The sequence below is a fragment of the Oncorhynchus kisutch genome, linkage group LG26 (genome assembly GCF_002021735.2).
Source record: "Oncorhynchus kisutch isolate 150728-3 linkage group LG26, Okis_V2, whole genome shotgun sequence".
Classification (NCBI taxonomy): domain Eukaryota; kingdom Metazoa; phylum Chordata; class Actinopteri; order Salmoniformes; family Salmonidae; genus Oncorhynchus; species Oncorhynchus kisutch.
This window is the reverse complement of record NC_034199.2, coordinates 37597140-37620894: the sequence shown is the minus strand read 5'-3', so window position 1 is coordinate 37620894 and position 23755 is coordinate 37597140. Positions and strand designations below refer to the sequence as shown.

At 40.4% G+C, this 23755-nt stretch overlaps 4 protein-coding genes across 5 annotated transcripts; 1 reads left to right on the top strand and 3 right to left on the bottom strand.

The window, feature by feature from the left end:
• Positions 1–2288: 2288 nt before the first annotated feature.
• LOC109870987 (gamma-crystallin M3-like) lies at positions 2289–3427 on the bottom strand. The gene is made up of 3 exons (XM_020461720.2): positions 3312–3427; positions 2726–2968; positions 2289–2638 (listed from the first exon to the last, which is right to left on the bottom strand). The coding sequence occupies exons 1-3, from the start codon at positions 3321–3323 to the stop codon at positions 2360–2362; spliced, it is 534 nt and encodes a 177-aa protein (XP_020317309.1). The 5' UTR covers positions 3324–3427; the 3' UTR covers positions 2289–2359.
• A 5408-nt stretch (positions 3428–8835) lies between these two features.
• Positions 8836–9807, bottom strand: LOC109870746 (gamma-crystallin M3-like). Its single transcript, XM_031805533.1, has 3 exons — positions 9673–9807; positions 9285–9527; positions 8836–9156 (listed from the first exon to the last, which is right to left on the bottom strand). The coding sequence occupies exons 1-3, from the start codon at positions 9700–9702 to the stop codon at positions 8881–8883; spliced, it is 549 nt and encodes a 182-aa protein (XP_031661393.1). The 5' UTR covers positions 9703–9807; the 3' UTR covers positions 8836–8880.
• A 6452-nt stretch (positions 9808–16259) lies between these two features.
• Positions 16260–17277, bottom strand: LOC109871114 (gamma-crystallin M3-like). Its single transcript, XM_020461946.2, has 3 exons — positions 17162–17277; positions 16707–16949; positions 16260–16577 (listed from the first exon to the last, which is right to left on the bottom strand). Exons 1-3 carry the CDS (start codon positions 17189–17191, stop codon positions 16302–16304), a joined length of 549 nt encoding a protein of 182 aa, XP_020317535.2. The 5' UTR covers positions 17192–17277; the 3' UTR covers positions 16260–16301.
• Positions 17278–19773: 2496 nt separating this feature from the next.
• On the top strand, positions 19774–21750 carry LOC109871118 (gamma-crystallin M2-like). 2 transcript variants are annotated; one of them, XM_031805531.1, is made up of 3 exons: positions 19774–19783; positions 21029–21271; positions 21393–21739. In XM_031805531.1, the coding sequence occupies exons 1-3, from the start codon at positions 19775–19777 to the stop codon at positions 21687–21689; spliced, it is 549 nt and encodes a 182-aa protein (XP_031661391.1). In that variant the 5' UTR covers position 19774; the 3' UTR covers positions 21690–21739. The 2 variants fall into 2 exon arrangements, with proteins under 2 accessions (XP_031661391.1, XP_020317546.1); XM_020461957.2 differs by lacking the exon at positions 19774–19783 and adding an exon at positions 20701–20816 and having other exon boundaries at positions 21393–21750.
• The last annotated feature ends 2005 nt before the right edge of the window (positions 21751–23755 follow it).

Genomic DNA, 23755 nt, shown 5'->3' with positions numbered 1-23755 from the left:
GCAACTTATTATGTGACATGTTAAGCAATTTTTCCTGTTGAACTTATTTAGACTTGCCATAACAAAGGGGTTAAATACTTATTGACTCAAGTCATTTCAGCTTTTAATTTTGAATTCCTTTGTACAAATTAAAATAAAAAAATTCCACTTTGACATTATGGGGTATTGCGTGTAGGCCAGTAACAAAAATCTAAATTGAATACATTTTAAATTCAGGCTGTAACACAACAAAATGTGGAAGAGGTTAAGGGGTGTGAATACTTTCTGAAGGCACTGTATATAACATTTTACACTGACATGGAATCATTTTTAGGGGAATAATTCAGTACCAATTTAACATTTCGTAACTGCCTGGCACATAATGATGCCCATAAATGCTATTATTAATAGGCGTTTGGCCTTTTCTGACAATATTAACAGACATTGAAGCAACATCTCAAGACATGAGTCAGGAAGTTAAAGCTTGGTCGCAAATGGGTCGGGACAATGACCCCAAGCATACTTCAAAAGTTGTGGCAAAATGGCAACAAAGTCAAGGTATTGAAGTGGCCATCACAAAGACCTGACCTCAATCCCATAGAAAATTTGTGGGCAGAACTGAAAAAGCGTGTGCGAGCAAGGAGGCCTACAAACCTAACTCAGTTACACCTGCTCTGTCAGGAGGAATGGGCCAAAATTCACCCAACTTATTGTGGGAAGCTTGTGGAATGCTACCTGAAACATTTGACCCAAGTTAAACCATTTAAAGGCAATGCCAATTCAAAGCCAATTTAAAGGCAATGCTAATACTAATTGAGTGTATGTAAACTTCTGACCCACTGGGAATGTGAGGAAAGGAAAAAAATGTCAAATAAATAATTCTCTACTATTATTCTGACATTTCACATTCTTAAAATAAAGTGGTGTCCTAACTGACCTAAAACAGGGCATTTTTTACTAGGATTAAATGTCCGGAATTGTGAAAAACTGAGTTTAAATGTATTTGGCTAAGGTGTATGTAAACTTCCAACTGCAACTGTATCTGGATAGCATTGCCATTTATAGACATACCTTGGAAGACCACCTCAAGCATCTTAACAGAGTCTGCAAGGTAGGTACTTGGGTAACCAACTGGGAAAGGGAGAGGTCAGACCCCAGGTGGACAAATTGGAGTTCATTCAAACCCAAAACTCAAGTTAAGTTCTAGCTTGGTCTTGTTTGAGGGAATGTATATTTTGTGACATGGGAGTAGGGAGTTTGACGTTTTGTTTCAGTATTTCAGCATGCTGACTGGTAAATGTTCACACATAGAAAACAGAGTAATTTGATGTGCCTGATCATTTCCATATCTAACTCATTTAATAACTACTATCTGACAATAGTTTTGCAAACACAAAGTTGTGTGTGCAAGATACAGGAGAACAGGAAAAGTTCAACCCAGAAAAGAGGTGTGAAATGTGGAAAAATCCAGGTCCATCTATTTAGGTGTGTTTTAAATATAATAAGCATTTATTAAGCGGTATATTGAGCATTAACATAAGAAAATTCAAATGAAACAAACACGAAAGGGAAGAAGTGTATACCCTCCATTTCTAAATGTTTTGGTAGGTTTGGCTCTAGAGCATGGTAATATTTGATGGCACGTAAACACACTACTATTTAACCATTAAAAACAATTATATAGTTACCATATTATTTAATCAGTGAAAAAACTCTTATCCAGAGTGACTTACAGGAGCAATTAGGGTTAAGTGCCTTGCTCAAGGGCACATTGACAGATTTTTCACCTAGTCGGCTCGGGGATTCAAACCAACGACCTTTCGGTTACTGGCCCACCAGCGCCATTTCTCAGAAACACTCATATATCATACTGTGTTCAGTGTTGTCTGTCCCTACAGGTTCATGTTTTGGGTCAGACACTGACTGGTTCATTTTACCTTTTTAAATAGGAAATTGGAAGGAAATGCAACTAAAAATGGTATAAAATATACATTATTAGCTACATCCATTAGGTAAAAGCTATGCATTGATAGTTCTATTACGACTTCCAACACTTTCTCCTACTCTTTGTTTTGTATCTAATCATGGGTCTCTAGTTTTACATTGGGCTCCAGTAGTAGAGTGATGCATTGGCGTGCCTTGCAAAATGTGATGATTTTATTCAAGGGCAAAAGGAGTATAGGATCAATGTAGTTTCAACCACTTATGGAAAGTGTTTGAATCAGGACAAAGCAGGACACGACTGGACTGGTAAAATTGTGTTGTGTTGGGCCTCTGTGGATTTTTGCAGAACAAGACAAAAGACGATATTAAATAAGAAAAAAAAACTTTTTATTTATTTAAAAGTCAACCGTTTCACTGAACAGGTGGGCCTGATAATTTAACAGGAGTCGGTGATCCTTCTAATGGAACTGAACTTCATTCCATTGTAACCCTGCATCTCTCTGAGGTTTCTGTACTCTCCAGGCCTCATGTACATCTGCCTGCCTTTGTAATGGGGCTGCTCGTACATCAGCCAGTGGCCATCCATCACGTTGCAGGACTGGCAGTCAGACATACGGTAACGCTCCTGGATGGAGTCACAGTCCTCGCTCATCTCGTGCATCTGACCTCCGAAGTTCTCCCTCTCGTAGATCCTCATCTTGTAGTTTCCTCTGTGCTGTTAAGATACATTTTGTATATGGGATTAGTTTATTATAAACATTACACTGTGTTGGAATCTGTGATGTATCATGGTGCTTCATACCATGGGGATGTTACGGCAGGACTTGATGCAGTCATCGAAACCCATCATACGCTGGTAGTCAGGGTACTCGCCCCTTCGCATGAAGTACTGGTTTCCCATGTAGTTGTTGCGATCGTAGGCCATGAAGCAGCCGCTCTCAACCCTGCAGGAGTTGCACCTGCTCAGGTGGGAGGTCAGCTCAGGGCAGTCCTGGCTGGTCTCATAGGAACGACCCTGGAAGTTCTTGTCCTCGTAGAAGATGATCTGAAAACAAATACTCTTGCAATTAGCCAGAAGAAAATGTGACCAGAATGTGTTCAGAACTGTGTAGAACTTTCCTTTAATTGGTGGTTATAATACAATGCTTTACACTGGACTGCATTATTCAATCAAATCAATCAAATGTATTTATGAAGCCCTTTTAACATCAGCCGATGTCACAAAGTGCTGTACAGAAACTCAGCCTAAAACCCCAAACAGCAAGCAATGCTGATCTTTGTATAGTGTTACTTAATGTATATGTTTCTATAAAACCACTGCATTACTGTATATACAGTAATAATCAGATCACATGACCTCTAAACTGCAAAGAACAATATTAACTCACCTTTCCCTGCATGTTTATGGTTATTTTGAGCGATGCTATAGCTATGCCGGTCTGCAGCCTGTTTTATACTTGATGTGACATCCAAAGAATCTCTGGTTCCATTGTATGAAACACATGAGTCAGCTGTATGCTATGCAATGGTTGCTCCCACTGTTTGTCACCACAGACGGGAAAGCATTATTATGTACAGTCAAAAGGGGGGACAAATGAGAACTTTCTGCCTTAAAAGCAATTTTGAGGCTAATTTAGATGCACACGTGTAGTTTTATATGTATTTGAGGCCAAATGGTCTTCGATTTCAGGAATGGCATTCTGAAATGAGTCCCTGTCATGTCTGTTTTAATAGCAGTCCTATTTTTTTTATTTTTTTTTTATTTTTGGGGGGACAAATGCTATACTGTACTTCAGAATCTCAAACCAAATACATGTTTATTTGTCACTAGCGCGGACTTACCGTGAATGCTTACTTACAAGCCCAGTTTGAGATAATAGAGTTAAGAAAATATTGACTAAATAAATTGAAGTTAAAAAAAAGTGACTATAAAATAACAATAATGAGGCTATATACAGGGGGTACCGGTACCAAATCAATGTGCGGGTTACAGGTTAGTTGAGGTAATACAGGTTAGTTGAGGTAATTGAGGTAATTTGTACATGTATGTAGGGGTAAAGTGATTATGCATAGATAATAAAAGTGAGCAGCAGTGTAAAAAACACTGTTTTAAAATGAATTTATGACTCTTCAATTTCTTTTTGTATACCTTTAACAAAGGTACTACAGTATGTTAAACCAACTATCAACATTTTAATATTTACAACATTTTCATAGTTACTTATGCAAAAGTACCCACATGCCTACAAATGCCCAAAACGTCCCCAATGCCAAGGGCCGGTAAAGAGGAGTGTCTATGTTCCACATGTTCTGAGGGAAGCACCTGTTTCAAGCAAAGCATGCTTCTGTTGGCTCCTGACCTGTCTGCCAGTCATGTACAACCTATCATCTTAGCAATCCTCTTGTGGGCACACCTAGCTTTTTTCAAACATGAGATGAGGGGAGAGACAAGGGAGGTCACTATCTATGACTCGTCAGAGCTGCTGGTTTCCAGCATTGTGGGTACATGTTCTCAACTGAGGGCTGAATCACAACTTGATGACATGGATCAAACATTTTCACACAATTCTATCATTGACTTCTATCAATGCATGATTTACATAGATATTTGAGCTACACATACATGGCATGTTTGTATTTGGCAGGGGAGCAACTTTGGTTTTAGAAGTGTTTTAGAAGTGGGGGGGCGTAATAGTAATAATATTTTCTTTAGTCGGATAAACACTCCAAACAGACTACCCGACCACTCGGAGGCGTTCGCATGGTCCTAAAGCCCACCCTTTGCCCATTTAGTGTCACATTCCAATGAAAAACCTGGGGGGCACAAAAATGCAATTTCCTAATGTCACCCCTGTCCCCAGTGAAAGTTGCGTCCCTGGTATTTGGTTGACCACCGGATTTATCCGATATCATTGAGGAGTTTACCACATCCATCATCGGCTTCACGAATAAGTGCATCTTATATGTAAAATGTAAATATGTAAATTGCATGTATATGTAACAAAAAAGCTGTAAAAACAAAAATAGCTATTTTTGTCCACTGAAGAGTGGGGGGGGCTGGGTTAATAAAAACAAATATATACAAAAATAAATTGAAAGAAATACATCGACGACGTCGTCCCCACAGTGTCCGTACATATCCCAACCAGAAGCCATGGATTACAGACAACATCCCCACTGAGCTAAAGGCTAGAGCTGCCACTTTCAAGGAGCGGGACACTAATCCGAATACTTATAAGAAATCCCAAAACGCTCTAAGACGAACCATCAAACAGGCAAAGCGTCAATACAGGACTAAGATCAAATCCTACTACACCGGCTCTGACACTCGTCGGATATGGCAGGGCATGCAAACTATCATGGGAAACCCAGCAGCGAACTGCCCAGAAACGCGAGCCTACCAGACGAGCTAACTGATTTCTATGCTTGCTTCGAGACTAGCAACTCTGAAGCATGCATGAGAGCATCAGCTGTTCCGGACGACTGTGTGATCCCGCTCTCCGTAGCCGATATTAGTAAGACTTTTAAACAGGTTAATATTCACAAGGCCGCAGGGCCAGACGGATTACCAGGACGAGTATTCAGAAAATGCACTGACCAGCTGTCTCCACAAAAATGTTCAAGCTCTCCCTGACCAGTCTGTAATACCTACATGTTTCAAGCAGACCACCATAGTCCATGCGCTGAAGAATGCCAAGGTAACCTGTCTAAATGACTATCGCCCCGTAGCACTCACATCTGTAGCCATGAAATGCTTTGAAAGGCTGGTCATGGCTAACATTAACATCATCATCCAAGACACCCTGGACCCACTCCAATTCGCATACCGCCCCAACAGATCCACAGATGACGCAATTTCTATTGCACTCCACCCTGTCATTTCCCACCTGGACAAAAGGAACATTGTCCATATCACTAAGGACCTAAAGTGCCTTGAGAAAGTATTCATACTGTCACGTCCTGACCTTAGTTCCTTTTTTATGTCTCTGTTCTAGTTTGGTCAGGGCGTGAGTTGGGGTGGGGGCATTCTATGTAGTGTATTCTAGGTTTTGTATTTCTGTGTTTGGCCTGGTATGGTTCCCAATCAGAGGCAGCTGTCGATCGTTGTCTCTGATTGAGAACCATACTTAGGCACCCTGTTTTCCCACTATGGGGTGTGGGTAGTTGTTTTCTGTGTCTGTGTTTTACCATACAGAACTGTTTTGGTTTTCATTTATTTCTCTTGTTCTTTTGTATTCAGTGTTCGGTTATATTTCATTAAAATATGGACACTTACCACGCTGCGCATTGGTCCTTGACATACACCTTGACTTTGTCCACATTTTGTTGAGTTACAGACTGAATTCAAAATATATATAAAAATTAAATCTCCCCTTATCTACACACAATACCCCATAATGACAAAGTGAAAACCTGTTTTTAGAAATGTTTGTAGATGTATTGAAAATTTAATACAGAAATATATAATTTATATAAGTATTTGCACCACTTTACTGTAAACTTCAAATTGAACTCAAGTGCATCAATTTCCTTTCATCATCCTTGAGATGTCACTACAACTTGATTGGAGTCCACCTGTGGCCAATTACATTTTTTGGACATTATTTAGAAAGAAACACACCTGTCTATATATGGTCTCACAGCTGACAATGCATGTCAGAGCAGAAACTATACCATGAAGTCCAAGAATTCTCTGAGATAGAATTGTGATGAGGCACATATCTGGGCAAGGGTATGAAACCATTTCTAGAGTGTTGAAAGTTTCCAAGAGCACAGTGGTTCTCCATCATTGGGAAATTGAAAAAATAAAGAACTACCCAGACTGCCTAGAGCTGGCACTCTGACCAAACTCAGCAGCCACTATGTCTGGAAAAAAACTGGCACAGCTCATAACCATCTAACACCGTCCCTACCGTGAAGCATGATGCTGGCATCATCATTCAATATGGATTATTTTCAGCGGCAGGGACTGGGAGACTGGTAAGGAGAGAGAGATCAATGAATGGAGCGAAAAACAGGCAGATGAGAACCTGCAAACAACTTTAGATTGGGGAGAAGATTTATGTTCCAACAGGACAATGACCCCAAGCATACAGACAAAGCAACGCTGGAATGGCTTCAGAACAAGAATATGAAAGTCCTTGAGTGGCCCAGACAAAGCCCAGAGTTGACTCTCTTTCAGAATCTGTGCAAAGACTTGAAGATTGCTGTTCACCGTCGCTCCCCATCTAACTTAACAGAGCTTGAGAAAATCTGCAAGGACGAATGGAAGAAAATCCCCAAATCCAGATGTGCAAAGCTGATACAGACATACCCAAGACCACTCAAAGCTGTAATCGCTGCCAAAAGTATTGACTCGGAGGTGAATACTTATGTACATTTGGTATTTCTGTATTTCATATTTAATAAATAATGCTATTTAAAAAAAAAACGTTGTCATTATGGGGTATTGTGTGTAGTTGGGTAACAGTAATTGTATTTTTGATCCATTTTGAATTCAGGATGTAACACAACAAAATATGGAATAAGTCAAAGCGGTATTCACATTTTCTGAAGGCACTGTATTATGGTCCAAACACACCAACACAGTCGTCAAGAGGGTATGACAACGCCTCTTCCCCTTCAGGAGGCTGAAAAGATTTGGTAATGGCCCTCAGATTCTCAAATTGTTCTACAGCTGCACCATTGAGAAAATCTTGACTGGCTGCATCACCGCTTGATATGGCAACTGTTTGGCATCCAACCGCAAAGGACTACAGAGGGTAGTGCGTATGGCCTAGTAAATCACTGGGGCCGAGCTCCCTGCCATCCAGAACCTCTATACTATGCGGTGTCAGAGGAAGGCCCTAAAAAATTATCAAAGACACCAGCCACCAAAGTCATAGACTGTTCTCTCTGCTACCACATGGCATGCGGTGCCGGAGCACCAAGTCTGGGAACAAAAGCCTCCTGAACAGCTTCTACCACCAAACCATAAGACTGCCGAACTGTTAATCAAATGGCTACCCTGACTACTTGCTGTTCCCTTTTATTTGCACTGAGTTTCTTGCACTATGCATACTCATTGGACTCTACTCAAACACTTACTGGACTCTACCCACACACTCATTGGACTCTACTCAAACACTTACTGGACTCTACCCACACACTCATTGGACTCTACTCAAACACTTACTGGACTCAACCCACACACTCATTGAACTCTACTCACACACTCACACATACTACACTGGCACTCCAACACACGCATACACACACACACCTATACGTATTACCTCAACTACCTCAACTACCTCGTACCCCTGCACATTGATTCGGTACCAGTACTCCTTGTATATAGGCGTTATTGTTATTTTGTTGTGTTACTATTTCCTTTTAGCAAATTTTTCTTACTTTTGAACTCTGCACTGTTGGGAAAGAGTTCGAAGTAGGTATTTCACGGTAAAGTCTACACCTGTTGTGTTTGCAGGTGGCTGGAATGGCTGGAATGGAGCGAATGGAATGGCATTAAACACATGGAAACCATGGAAACCATGTGTTTGATGTATTTGATAACATTCCACTTATTCTGCTGCAGTTGCATAATGAGAAGCTTAAGTGAACTGTATTAATATGTATTACTGTTTATTGGAGATGGGTTGATGGGATGTTGGTGGAGTATATTATTGTAGTGTATTATTAGTTAAGTTTGTTCACTCTACAAGTTGACCAATACATTAGTGTTAACATCAAAATCCCTCTTTATCATCTTAAGGACATTCATTTGAATGCTTTATGGCAGTCAATAAGTCATTCACATAACAGTACTTAATAGGTTTTACCAATAAAGTACAATTTAAATGTTACGCATATCTTTCTGGTAAAAATGTAAACACAAAACGGCAAAATATTAAAATAATGCAGCACACTCAATTGTTTTGGATTACTAATCACTTTTATTTGGTCAATATGAGATGTCTAGCACATATCAGTGATACGCCTTATGCTCATAAACTTCATGCCACTCATGCCCATCTCTCTGAAGCTCCTGTACTCTCCAGGCCTCATGTACATCTGCCTGCCTCTGAAGTGGGGCTGCTCGTACATCAGCCAGTGGCCGTCCATCACGTTGCAGGACTGGCAGTCTGACATACGGTAACGCTCCTGGATGGAGTCACAGTCGTCCATCATCTCGTGCATCTGACCTCCGAAGTTCTCCCTCTCATAGATCCTCATCTTGTAATTTCCACGGTGCTGTTAGGAGGAAAGAACATGTTGAATTATTTACTGAATGCACCAGACTGTTGAATAGCTCAAATATGACTTGCATGATTAATTATGGAATTATGGGCCGTTACAGCAGCCTGAATATCATATTTTACCATTGGGATCATGCGGCAGGACCTGATACCATCGCTCATTCCCATCATACTCTGGTAGTCAGAGTACTCTCCCCTCTTCATGAAGTGCTGGTTTCCCATGTAGTTGGGGCGCTCGTACACCATGAAGCATCCACTCTGGACCCTGCAGGATTGGCACCTGCTCATGTAGGAGGAAATGTCGGGGCAGTCGGAGCTGCACTCATAAGAGCGACCCTGGAAGTTTCTGTCCTCGTAGAAGGTGGCCTGAAAACACAATGTATTTATTTATAATTTCTAAATATATAATTCAATAAATGCAACAAATATAAGCTTTTAGTTTTGTACGTAAAGATACAAAGATAATATAGAGAAAAACGTGTTTTATAATAACATTTAAATAAATGCTTACTCTTCCCATGTTCATGCCGGTGGTGGTCATTGTTGGTCACTGAGTTGCTGCTGTTGCTGCTGCACTGATGTCCTGTCTGTGGTAACCCTTACTTTTATACCTGACCTAATCCAAAGAATCTGTTAGACCCATTGTGTAAACCCCTGACCTAGCAACAGGGTATAGAGGCCTGTAGAGTGCTGAAGTACTGTACTCATATTTCCACGTGACTGGGTCCCAAAAAAGACATAAAAGCCTATTTCCACTGTGAAACAGGTAACACAAAACCATTCAAAGGAACAATGGACACTGACAGTGAAAACCATTGCATACATATATGCATATGAGTGGGGTGGAGTCTACAAGTCAGTTACACAATTATAATTATATTTTAACATATGATTCATATTCCCTTGTGATCTCTTTCATTCAGTAAAGTCAGTTAAATATAACTCTTGTGTTAAATGTAACTCAATGCTAAAATTGAATCACCTGACTCCATAGATGTATTTTCTGTCAATATATATTTAAATAATGGTTCAGAGAAGTAAAACATTTCTTTAAAGATAATTCTAATGAGAATGAAATGAACAGAGAATAAAAAACCTTTTTTGACGACAATGTTTCAAAAATGTTCCTGATTACTACTACTCAGTGTATCTAGATTGTGACTAACTGGGTTAGAAAACAGCACATTGTGTGGAATGAGGATTCGTTAAGTACATCACAACCATAATTCATGTCCATTCCATGAGTGTATGGTAGCCCTAATTCTGCATGCGTTTAAACGTTCAGAGTTATGTTTCACTTATTGAGGAGATGCACCATATATTATATTTCCTGACTAGAATGAAGATTACAACACACATAACTAACTAGCTATATCAATTAAACAAATATATTTTTAAAAGTGCAGTCGTGCCAACAAGTTAAATGTAATTTGACAACTTGGGACTGAGAATATGCCATGAGGGATGCTGGCGAGCTGGATGTCAAAGACTTGAGTTTGTAAAACATCAAAAAGCCTTATTTAAACCCTAATGTTAGGATAGGGGTTTGCCATGTCAGTGATGTAATCACTAAAGCAGCCGTTTTTAGCCATAACATCCCCTGGCTGCTTTAGCTAACCAATGTCTTCACAAGGTCCTAAACCATATCATAACAGCCATCGATAAGAGACATTACTGTGCAGCCGGATTCATCGACCTGGGCAATCACAACATTCTTATTGGCATACTCAACAGCCTTGGTTTCTCAAATGATTGCCTCGACTGGTTCACCAACTACTTCTCTGATAGAGTTCAGTGTGTCAAATCAGAGGGCCTGTTGTGCGTACCTCTGGCAGTCTCTACGGGGGTGCCACAGGGTTCAGTTCTCGGTTCGACACTCTTCTCTGTATCCATCAATGATGTTGCTCTTGCTGCTGGTGATTCTCTGATCCACCTCTACGCAAACGACACCATTCTGTATACCTCTGGTCCTTCTTTGGACAATGTGTTAACTAACCTCCAGACGAGCTTCAATGCCATACAACTCTCCTTCCGTGGCCTCCAACTGCTCTTAAATACAAGTAAAACTGTAACGGTATTCGTCGTCTGAAGAAGAGGAATCATCGGACCAAAGCGCAGCGTGGTAAGTTCATGCTTGTTTTATTAAAACTGAACACTATAACAAAAATAAACAAGAGCATAACCGAAACAGTCCTGTAAGGTGCAAACACTCAACAGAAATTAACTACCCACAAAAACCATGTGGGGAAAAAGCTACCTAAGTATGGTTCCCAACGATTGACAGCTGTCCCTGATTGAGAACCATACCCGGCCAAAACAAAGAAATACAAAAACATAGAAAAAAGAACATAGAATGCCCACCCAAATCACACCCCGACCAAACAAAAATAGAGACATAAAAAGCTCTAAGGTCAGGGCGTGACAAAACTAAATGCATGCTCTTCAACCGATCGCTGCCCACACCTGCCTGCCCATCCAGCATCACTACTCTGGATGGTTCTGACTTAGAATATGTGGACAACTACAAATACCTAGGTGTCTGGTTAGACTGTAAACTCTCCTTTCAGACTCACATTAAACATCTCCAATCCAAAATTAAATCTAGAATCGGCTTCCTATTTGGCAACAAAGCATCCTTCACTCATGCTGCCAAACATACCCTCATAAAACTGACCATCCTACCGATCCTCGACTTTGGCGATGTCATTTACAAAATATCCTCCAACACTCTACTCAACAAATTGGATGCAGTCTATCACAGTGCCATCTGTTTTGTCACCAGAGCCCCATATACTTCCCACCACTGCGACCTGTACGCTCTCGTTGGCTGGCCCTCGCTTCATACTCGTCGCCAAACCCACTGGCTCCAGGTCATCTACAAGTCTCTGCTAGGTAAAGCCCCGCCTTATCTCAGCTCACTGGTCACCATAGCAGCACCCACTCGTAGCACGCGCTCCAGCAGGTATATCTCACTGGTCACCCCCAAAGCCAATTCCTCCTTTGGCCGCCTTTCCTTCCAGTTCCCTGCTGCCAATGACTGGAACAAACTGAAAAAATTATTGAAGCTAGATGCTCAATACCTCCCTCACTAGCTTTAAGCACCAGCTGTCAGAGTAGCTAACAGATCACTGCACCTGTACATAGCCCATCTGTAAATATCCCATCCAACTACGTCACCCCCACTGTATTTATTTATTTATCTTGCTCCTTTGCACCCCAGTATCTCTACTTGCACATTAACCATTCCAGTGTTTAATTGCTATGTTGTAATAACTTCGCCACCATGGCCCATTTATTGCCATACCTCGGGTACCTCCCTTATTTGCACATACTGTATATAGATTTTTCTACTGTATTATCGACTGAATGTTTGTTTATTCCATGTGTAACTCTGTGAAGTTGTATGTGTCGAACTGCTTTGCTTTAGATGAATGTGGAGATTGTGTTATTTACTTAGCAAGAATTAATACAGGGCCAACTGGAATTTCAAAAACAGATTCATAAAAAAATGTAATTCTTAATAACCTGTTGCAACTCTAGGGGCAGTATTTTCATTTTTTGAAAAAAAAACATTCCCGTTTTAAACGGGATATTTTGTCAGGACAAGATGCTAGAATATGCATTTAATTGACAGCTTAGGATAGAAAACACTCTAACATTTCAAAAACTGTAAAGATATTGTCTGTGAGTATAACAGAACTGATGTTACAGGCGAAAGCCTGAGAAAAATCCAATCCGGGAGTGCCCCATATTTTGAAAGCGCTGCGTTCCAATGAGTCCCTACTGAGCTGTGAATGTGCTATCAACCAACTTACGCTTTCTACGTATTCCCCAAGGTGTCTACAGCATTGTGACGTAGTTTTACGCATTTATGTTGAAGAATAGCCGTAGGCGGCTACATTGCATAAGTGGTCACCTGATGGCTCCCAGGGTGACTCTCGAGTAAAATACAGAGGTAGCCATTACTCCAATCGGTCCTACTGAAAAACGAATTGTCCTGACGGATATATTATCGAATAGATATTTGAAAAACACCTTGAGGATTGATTATAAACAGCGTTTGCCATGTTTCTGTCGATATTATGGAGCTAATTTAGAATCTTTTTCGCCGTTTTCGTGACTGCAATTTCCAGGCGATTTCTCAGCCAAAAACGTGAAGAACAAACGGAGCTATTTCGCCTACAAAAATAATATTTGGGGAAAAAAGGAACATTGGCTAGCTAACTGTGTGTGAAAACATCCGAAGCTCATCAAAGGTAAACGATTTAATTTGATTGCTTTTCTGATTTCTGTGACCAAGTTACCTGCTGCTAGCTGGACAAAATGCTATGCTAGGCTATCGATAAACTTACACAAATGCTTGTCTAGCTTTGGCTATAAAGTAGAGGTTTTAGTAGAGGTTTTTACTTAAAATTCATACAATGTGATTTTCTGGATTTTTGTTTTAGATTCTGTCTCTCACAGTTGAAGTGTACCTATGATATAAATTACAGACCTCTACATGCTTTGTAAGTAGGAAAACCTGCAAAATCGGCAGTGTATCAAATACTTGTTCTCCCCACTGTATATACTGTATATCCATATACATACATACATACAAATACCCACAAACAGTTGAAGTCGGAAGTTTACATACACCTTAGCCAAATACATTTAAACTCAGTTTTGAACCATTTCTGACATTTAATCCTAGTAAAAATCCATGTTTTAGGTCAGTTAGGATCACCACTTTATTTTAAGAATGTGAAGAATGTCAGAATAATAGTAGAGAGAATGATTTATTTCAGCTTGTATTTCTTTCATCACATTCCCAGTGGGTCAGACGTTTACATACACTCAATTAGTATTTGGTAGCAATGCCTTTAAATTGTTTTTAACTTAGGTCAAATGTTTTGAGTAGCCTTCCACAAGCTTCCCACAATAAGTTGGGTTAATTTTGGCCCATTCCTACTGACAGAGCTGGTGTAACTGAGTTAGTTTAGTAGGCCTCCTTGCTCGCACATGTTTTTTCAGTTCTGTCCACACATTTTTTATAGGATTGAGGTCAGGGCGTTGTGATGGCCACTCCAATATCTTGACTTTGTTGTCCTTAAGTCATTTTGCCACAACTTTGGAAGTATGCTTGCTTGGGGTCATTGTCCATTCGGAAGCCCATTTAGCTTTAACTTCCTGACTGATGTATTGAGATGTTGCTTCAATATATCCACATAATTTTCCTTCCTCATGATGCTATCTATATTGTGAAGTGCACCAGTCCCTCCTGCAGCAAATCACCCCCATAACATGATACTTGCATACTATTGTTTGTAAAGATGAACGTGGTAGCTTCAGGTGTTTGGAAATTGCTCCCAAGGATGAGCCAGACTTGTGGAGGTCCACAATTTTTTTCTGAGGTCTTGGCTGATTTCTTTTCATTTTCCCACGATGTCAAGCAAAGAGGTGCTGAGTCTGAAGGTAGCCGTTGAAATACATCCACAGGTACACCTCCAATTGGCTCAATTGTCTTCTGATGTCAATTAGCCTCTCGGATGCTTCTAAAGCCATGACATCATTTTCTGGAAGTTGTGGAGTGGTCTAAAAACGAATTTTAATGACTCCAACCTAAGTGTATGTCATCTTCCGACTTCTACTGCATATACATACACACTTTTTTTAGAATATACCTTTTTTATTCCCCGAAAACCCTACCACCCCTCCCCTAATTGGAGTAAACTAATAAACACTAACACTTACAGTAGACTTCTTCTTTCAGTTTATACATGCTATACACATTTTACAGACGGTCTATTTTACAATAGTTATATTTTGTTTGTTTTTAGTCCTGGCCTTCCTCAATTTCTGATGTTCATCCAGTTTGATTTCTATTTGTAACTGTGCTTTTTCACAAAGGTTTTGTACATATATACATTTTACAGACCCCATATACAGACATTTGTTATCTTGTTGTTATTAGTCCCACCCTTCAGCTTCATTCAATCCCTCCCATCTATCTCTCAACACCATCCATTTTGGATTTCAATTTGCCATGTATTTTTCAACTGTGCTGTGATGCTTCACAAAAGTCCTGAACATTTCTATTCTCATAGCTTCTACAGATTGTAAATTAAAGATAATTTTTTTTTCTAAAATAATAATTATATTATTGAACGATTGATGAATGTCTTTTCAAAACAATAATGATTAGTTGTTGCTCAGTGAGCAACTGTGTGGAATGGTTTCCAAAGAGCGGCCAGCCACGTGGCCTTTAATGTCCCTTGGAAAATTCTGTTTTGATGCTAAAATCTTGTATATCAGTATGTATATTTCTATTCAAAACATTGTCTGTTATGTACGCTTAATAAATATAATATGATGAAGACCTTTTGTAGGCACTCTTCAAATAAAGTGTTACCCAAACGTATTTGCGAGTCAATGAAGCTGTTCAGCTAATCATATTGCCAATGATCCACTAGATACTGTACTGCATGTTGTATCATGTTAGCATAATTGGTCTCAGCTATATGACAATAATTGCAGGTGTGTGAACAAGAAATAAAATCAAACCAAATGTTATTAGATTTGATTTCTTGTTCGCACACCTGCAATAATTGTCAAATAGCTGAGACCAATTATGCTAACATGATACAACATGCAGTACAGTACATTATATTACATTTATTAATCAGTACATTTGTTGTCACACTTAAAAAGGGATACATTAAAGGGATTGTGTGAGACTTTGCCAATTAAATACCTTTTCTACTTACCCAGAGTCAAATGAACTGATGGATGAAATGTTTATGTCTATGGTAGTTGAACTAGCATTAGTGCTACGACTGGAAGTCTACCGGAACAGCTAGCATGCGAGATTAGTCAGAGTTTATTTGATTTGATTTGAGTTCATCTGACTCTGAGTAAGTAGAAAAAGGGCTTAAAATCACTTAAATAGGTTTGTGAATTATTTTATTCAATGGTTTATGTATAGTAGCAAACAATATATTTAATGGTTTATAGTATATAGTAGCATGAGTCAATGATACACATCATGCTCATGAACCTAATACCGCTTACGCTGTGCCCCAATACCAAAATATTGAAATAATGCAGCACACTCAAATGTTATGGATTACTAATCACTTTTATTTGGTCAATATAAGATATCTAACACATATCAGTGATACGCCTCATGCTCATGAACCTCATGCCACTCATGCCCATCTCTCTGAAGCTCCTGTACTCTCCAGGCCTCATGTACATCTGCCTGCCTCTGAAGTGGGGCTGCTCGTACATCAGCCAGTGGCCGTCCATCACGTTGCAGGACTGGCAGTCGGACATACGGTAACGCTCCTGGATGGAGTCACAGTCGTCCATCATCTCGTGCATCTGACCTCCGAAGTTCTCCCTCTCGTAGATCCTCATCTTGTAGTTTCCACGGTGCTGTTAGGAGGAAAGAACATCATAGGGTTACTTTATTGATCAGTGAAATTATTAACAAACTCATTTTGTATGAGAATACCACCATCAAAACATACTTTATTTTCAAAGATTAATCTATGTTCAACCTACCATGGGGATCATGCGACAGGACCTGAAACCATCGCTCATTCCCATCATACTCTGGTAGTCAGAGTACTCTCCCCTCTTCATGAAGTACTGGTTTCCCATGTAGTTGGGGCGCTCGTACACCATGAAGCATCCACTCTGGACCCTGCAGGATTGGCACCTGCTCATGTAGGAGGAAATGTCGGGGCAGTCGGAGCTGCACTCATAAGAGCGGCCCTGGAAGTTTCTGTCCTCGTAGAAGGTGGCCTGAAAATAAAATATAATCATTTCTTGAAATTAAACAATTGTACAAAACAAACATTTTAGATACATTTGCGATTCTATTCAGTCACAATGGTAACCAGGTTATCGGGATAAGTACAACTATCATGTTGTAGTTTAGGGTGCTAGAGCATTACAGCCCTTTTGTTGAACAATCTATGAAAATGAAAGAATAAGTTAAAAAAATAAACCCTTACCCTGCCCATGTTCATGCTGGTGTTGGACATGTTTGCTCACTGTACTGCTGGTTGCTGCTCCTGAACTGACTTCCTACCAGGTTTAACCCTTTCTTTTATACATGACCAAACCTAAAGAATCCCTAGCTCCATTGTTTAAACCCCTGACCCAGCACCATGCTATAGAGGCCTATTGAGGCCACTGAGGTGACGTCCACATTTCCAGGGACTGGATCCCTCAGGTCCTATTGTAACCATCGATGGCCACTAGATTATCACCAGTTGATCTCTCCTTAAACCATAAATATGTGCTAAAATCCCCTGCACAGCTTATTTAAATTGCAACCATTATTGACCACCAAATTACTGCTCCCTAAAGCTGATGTCACTGTTAACATTTTAGTCCTGCTTGCTGTCAGAATCTTTGAAGACTTTTTCGGCCTCTGCTCTATATACATACATTCAATATAAGGAAGGTGTTCTTGTTTTGTACACGCAGTGAATATCTAAGTAAATAAACAGAGCTCTCTACACCAACAGATCTCTCTGTTTCACTGTAGACAGGGTTCCTGAAGATTGAATCTAATCCTGAACTATAAAGAATGGTGCTATGATAGCTAACGTTTGATACTGTAGCTATCTGATAGAAAATGTTACCAGACTAGCTAGCTAGAAAACAACTTTGTCTGGCTTGTTATGAAGCATATTGAACACTGGAAATTAAACTACAAGGTGTGTATTTTGGTCATCTTTAAATTAGAACAGTTGGACAAACTGTTTGCCTCTGTATTTCCTGTGTTTGCTGCTGCCCACGATACTGGGTAAACCGTGAGGAAGCAGGTAGCCGAGTGGTTAAGAGTGTCGGGCCAGCAACAGAAAGGTCAGAAATTCAAATCTCTGCTCTGACTAGGTGAAAAATCTGTCAATGTGCTCTTGAGCAAGGCTCTTAACCCCAATTGCTCCTGTAAACGGCTCTGAATAAGAATGTCTGCTAAATTACACACATGTAAAATCCATCTAATGCTATAAAGTGGCTCTGGGTACACCTTGTGACTCAGCAAACAAATTGGTTCTGGCTCCTCCCACAGCTTCTCCGAGCTTCTCTCGGGGTGGTGATTGTTAACTATGGGGTTGTGCAGTGAGTTCCTCGGAAGTATAGTAAATCAGCTACATTTGTTCAGTGACTTGGCAGATTGTGTATGCTTGCTTATCCTTCCTTCCTCTTTAAAATAGCATAATTAAGTAGCACAAAGTCACCTTAATAACGTCAATGATGCATTGTCTGTAATTCTGAAGATATCTCAAAAAAGTATTCAAATAAAAGTTCCCAGATGTAAAATATAAGGCTTTTAGCACACTATGTTGTATGTTTCTTAAAATAAAAAAAACATACATTTGAATATAGTTGTGTAATATCAGATATCTCTTCACATATTACATTTCATAATATATTTAGTATGATATGTAACGTCCTGCATTTTTTTGGTGTTGCAAATTTCCTGTTATTTGTACAGTGCATTTGGAAGGTATTCAGACCCCTTGACTTTTTCCTAATTTTGTTACCTCATAGCCTTAATAAAAAAAAGATACCCTCATCAATCTACACACAATACCCCATCGATTTTTTTGCATATTTAAAAAAACAAAAAACAGAAATATCACATTTACATAAGTATTCAGACCCTTTACTCAGTACTTTGTTGAAGCACCTTTGGCAGTGATTAAAGTCTCAAGTCTTCTTGGCACACCTCTTTTCTGAAGATCCTCTCAAGCTCTGTCAGGTTGGATGGGGAGCGTTGCAGCACAGCTAGTTTCAGGTCTCTCCAGAGATTTTCAATCGGGTTCAAGTCAGTGCTTTGGGTGGATCACTCAAGGACATTCAGAGACTTGTTGCGAAGCCACTCCTGCATTTTCTTGTTTGTGTGCTCAGGTTCGTTGTCCTGTTGGAAGGTGAACCTGTGCCACAGTTTGAGGTCCTGAGCACTCTGGAGCAGGTTTTCATCAAGGATCTCTCTATACTTTGCTCCATTCATCTTTGCCTCGATACTGACTGGTCTCCCAGTCCCTGCCGCAGGATAGCATCCCAACAGCATGATGCTGCCACCACCATGCTTCACAGTAAAGTACTTCATTGTTACCCAGAAATGATTTGATATTGAGACAAAAACGTCTGCATTGGGTATTTTAAATCTATTTAATTAACATTCAATCTATTTAATTAAATCATTCAATCTATTTAATTAACAAATTAATACATTACTGATGTATTTGATTTATAAATACATAATACAATTGTAAGTTTTATACAAATGTATTTAGTATCACAGTTATCAACTATAAAGGATAGTTAAGTAACAACTCACTTTTAATGATGTATTCACTGGTTACCCACTAGGCACACACTGGTTACCCACTAGGCACACACTGGTTACCCACTAGGCACACACTGGTTACCTACTAGGCACACACTGGTTACCCACTAGGCACACACTGGTTACCTACTAGGCACACACGGGTTACCCACTAGGCACACACGGGTTACCCACTAGGCACACACTGGTTACCCACTAGGCACACACTGGTTACCCACTAGGCACACACTGGGTACCCACTAGGCACACACTGGGTACCAACATGGGCAGGGTACCCACTAGGCACACACTGGTTACCCACTAGGCACACACTGGTTACCCACTAGGCACACACTGGTTACCCACTAGGCACACACTAGTTACCTACTAGGCACACACTGGTTACCCACTAGGCACACACTGGTTACCCACTAGGCACACACTGGTTACCCACTAGGCACACACTGGTTACCCACTAGGCTCACACTGGTTACCCACTAGGCACACACTGGGTACCCACTAGGCACACACTGGTTACCCACTAGGCACACACTGGTTGAATCAATGTTGTTTCCACGTCATTTCAATGAGTAGGAATGTCGGTCTACGTTAAGCCACTTTGAACAAAATATATATTGATTCTTGAAGAATATAACTTATAAATGCATCATGACCTTAGTTTAACTGTTGTACCCCATCAGAATACACAATATGAGCTTGTTTGAATCCAATGTTTGTAAATATTATACATGTGAACAAATGCTGTAAAGCCTCCAAACATGTTTAAAACAGTAATTATCATATATTGGATATGCAACATAATCCAGAGCTCTGTCTATGAATCTGAGAGTGATTACATTTCTCCAGGCACATCTTTCAGCTTTTTACCAAAACAGAGGTGGGGTGTGCTTTGTTATTGTTTCAACTGTAGATTTCCCATTTAAGTCAATATGTGTGATTTCTTTTAAATGTCTTAAATCGTGTGCAATCTTTTTTTTTAAAGTAATGCTCAATGTATGGAGAACCTTCCATTTCAAGGCTGTTACTAGCTACTCTCAAAAGTCTTTATGTTACTTTGTTTGAGAAACAGCCAATTGAGAAGCAGCCTTTCTAAAGACAGTGAGGGATCCAGTCCCTGGAAATGTGGCCTCAGTACGCCTCTATAGCATGGTGCTGGGTCAGGGGTTTGAACAATGGAGCTAGGGATTCTTTAGGTTTGGTCAGGTATAAAAGAAAGGGTTAAACCCGGTAGGAAGTCAGTTCAGGAGCAGCCATCAGCAGTACAGTGAGCAAACATGTCCAACACCAGCATGAACATGGGCAGGGTAAGGGTTTATTTTTTTAACTTATTCTTTCATTTCCATAGATTGTTCAACAAAAGGGCTGTAATGCTCTAGCACCCTAAACTACAACATGATAGTTGTACTTATCCCGATAACCTGGTTACCATTGTGACTGAATAGAATCGCAAATGTATCTAAAATGTTTGTTTTGTACAATTGTTTAATTTCAAGAAATGATTATATTTTATTTTCAGGCCACCTTCTACGAGGACAGAAACTTCCAGGGCCGCTCTTATGAGTGCAGCTCCGACTGCCCCGACATTTCCTCCTACATGAGCAGGTGCCAATCCTGCAGGGTCCAGAGTGGATGCTTCATGATGTACGAGCGCCCCAACTACATGGGAAACCAGTACTTCATGAAGAGGGGAGAGTACTCAGACTACCAGAGTATGATGGGAATGGGCGATGGTTTCAGGTCCTGCCGCATGATCCCCATGGTAGGTTGAGATATTTAATCTTAAACTAGAATAATCTTGTCATTGAATAGAAATCTCTCATATCACACACGTTTATAAATAATTTATCTGAACAAGGAAACCTGTTCTTTCCTCCTAACAGCATCGTGGAAACTTCAGGATGAGGATCTACGAGAGGGAGAACTTCGGAGGTCAGATGCATGAGATGATGGATGACTGTGACTCCATCCAGGAGCGTTACCGTATGTCAGACTGCCAGTCCTGCAACGTGATGGATGGCCACTGGCTGATGTACGAGCAGCCCCACTTCAGAGGCAGGCAGATGTACATGAGGCCTGGAGAGTACAGGAGCTTCAAGGATATGGGCATGGGAATGGGAGGCATGGGCGGCATGAGGTTCATGAGCATGAGGCGTATCATGGACAACATGTCCATGTAAATTCTTCAAATGTTGTATGAACATTGTTGATTAAATTTGTTCCAATTTTAGAACTGCTAAATTGTCTTCTGTTTGTGATGCTTTTAGTCAGAGCACTTCATATTTGAGCGTTTCACTATTTCACTCCCCACATCTTTAACATTTCAAAGTTTCTGTGTAGATATGATTCTGTACAGTAGATTTAAAAAAAACGTTATTTAATTAGGCAAGTCAGTTAAGAACAAATTCTTATTTACAATGACGGCCTACACCTGCCAAACCCGGACAACACTGGGCCAATTGTGCGCCACCCTATGGGACTCACAATCACGTCCGGATGTAATGCAGCCTGGAATCGAACCAGAGTGTCTGCAGTGACACCTCAAGCATTGAGATGCATTGCCTTAAACCGCTGCGCCACTTGGGAGCCTAATGTACTGTAGGCTAGATGTAAAATAATATCCAGTGATATCCCAGATCTTTAATTTAGAACATATTACTCGATCCTGCCATGCTATTTTGCAGTGCAAGGATTTTCAAATAAACAAACTTTCAAAATCAAGGTAACAGTTATCGAAAACAATAAATATAGGGTGAGGGGAATGTGAGCCACAATTAATTATCATTTGTTTCCTTATCTAATATCTACAAAAGTAAGTATAAAAGTAGAAGAAAATAAGTACTATGTAACAATGTGTACCTAAATGTGTACCTACATATGTACCTTACTGTGTACAGTACCTACATTTGTACCTAAATATGTAGTGTACTGTACCTAAATTTGTGCTTTACATAAATGTTTACCAACAGCAACTTGCCCAAGCCTCCCCTATTTCTCCTTCACCCAAATTCAGATAGCTGATGTTCTGAAAGAGTTGCAAAATCTGGACCCTACAAATCAGCTGGGCTAGACAATCTGGACCCTCTCTTTTTAAAATTAACTGCTGAAATTGTTGCAACCCCTATTACTAGCCTGTTCAACCTCTCTATCGTATTGTCTGAGATCCCCAAAGATTGGAAAGCTGCCGCGGTCATCCAACTCTTCAAAGAGGAGACACTTTAGACCCAAACTGCTACAGACCTATATCTATCCTACCATGCCTTTCTAAGGTCTTCGAAAGTCAAGTTAACAAACAGATCACCGACCATTTCGAATCCCAACGTACCTTCTCCGCTATGCAATCTGGTTTCCGAGCTGGTCATGGGTGCACCTCAGCCACGCTCAAGATCCTAAACGATATCCTAACCGCCATCGATAAGAGACAATAATGTGCAGCTGTATTCATCAACCTGGCCAAGGCTTTCGACGCTGTCAATCACCACATTCTTATCGGCTGACTCAACAGCCTTGGTTTCTCAAATGACTGCCTCGCCTGGTTCACCAACTACTTCTCAGACAGGTCAGTGTGTCAAATCAGAGGGCCTGTTGTCCGGACCTCTGGCAGTCTCTATGGAGGTGCCACATGGTTCAATCCTCGGGCCGACTCTCTTCTCTGTATACATCAATGATGTTGCGCTTGCTGCTGGTGACTCTCTGTTCCACCTCTACGCAGACGACACCATTCTGTATACTTCTGGCCCTTCTTTGGACACTCTGTTAACTAACCTCCAGACGAGCTTCAATGCCATACAACACTCCTTCCGTGGCCTCCAACTGCTCTTAAATGCAAGTAAAACTGAATGCATGCTTTTCAACCGATCGCTGCCCACACCTGCCCGCCCGTCCAGCATCACTACTCTGGACGGTTCTGACTACAACTACAAATACCTAAGTGTCTGGTTAGACTGTAAACTCTCCTTCCAGACTCAGATGAAGCATCTCCAATCCAAAATTAAATCTAGAATCGGCTTCCTATTTGGCAACAAAGCATCCTTCACTCATGCTCCCAAACATACCATCCTACCATCCTACCGATCCTTGACTTCGGCAATGTCATTTACAAAATAGCCTCCAACACTCTACTCAACAATTCGATGCAGTCTATCACAGTGCCATCCGTTTTGTCATCAAAGTCCCATATACTTCCCACCACTGAGACCTGTATGCTCTCGTTGGCTGGCTCTCGTTGGCTGGCCCTCGCTTCATA

Bases quoted from the DNA above. Each gene is read 5' to 3' on its own strand.
- LOC109870987 (XM_020461720.2), bottom strand. The intron at 2,639-2,725 runs GTATGAAGCACC...GTATCTTAACAG, and splicing joins CCTGCCGTAACATCCCCATG to CACAGAGGAAACTACAAGAT.
- LOC109870746 (XM_031805533.1), bottom strand. From the start codon at position 9,702: ATGACCACCACCGGCATGAACATGGGAAGA. The intron at 9,528-9,672 runs GTAAGCATTTAT...TTGTGTTTTCAG, and splicing joins CCGGCATGAACATGGGAAGA to GCCACCTTCTACGAGGACAG. The intron at 9,157-9,284 runs GTAAAATATGAT...TCCTCCTAACAG, and splicing joins CCTGCCGCATGATCCCAATG to CACCGTGGAAATTACAAGAT.
- LOC109871114 (XM_020461946.2), bottom strand. From the start codon at position 17,191: ATGTCCAACACCAGCATGAACATGGGCAGG. The intron at 16,950-17,161 runs GTAAGGGTTTAT...TTTTATTTTCAG, and splicing joins CCAGCATGAACATGGGCAGG to GCCACCTTCTACGAGGACAG. The intron at 16,578-16,706 runs GTAGGTTGAACA...TCCTCCTAACAG, and splicing joins CCTGTCGCATGATCCCCATG to CACCGTGGAAACTACAAGAT.
- LOC109871118 (XM_020461957.2), top strand. From the start codon at position 20,787: ATGTCCAACACCAGCATGAACATGGGCAGG. The intron at 20,817-21,028 runs GTAAGGGTTTAT...TTTTATTTTCAG, and splicing joins CCAGCATGAACATGGGCAGG to GCCACCTTCTACGAGGACAG. The intron at 21,272-21,392 runs GTAGGTTGAGAT...TCCTCCTAACAG, and splicing joins CCTGCCGCATGATCCCCATG to CATCGTGGAAACTTCAGGAT.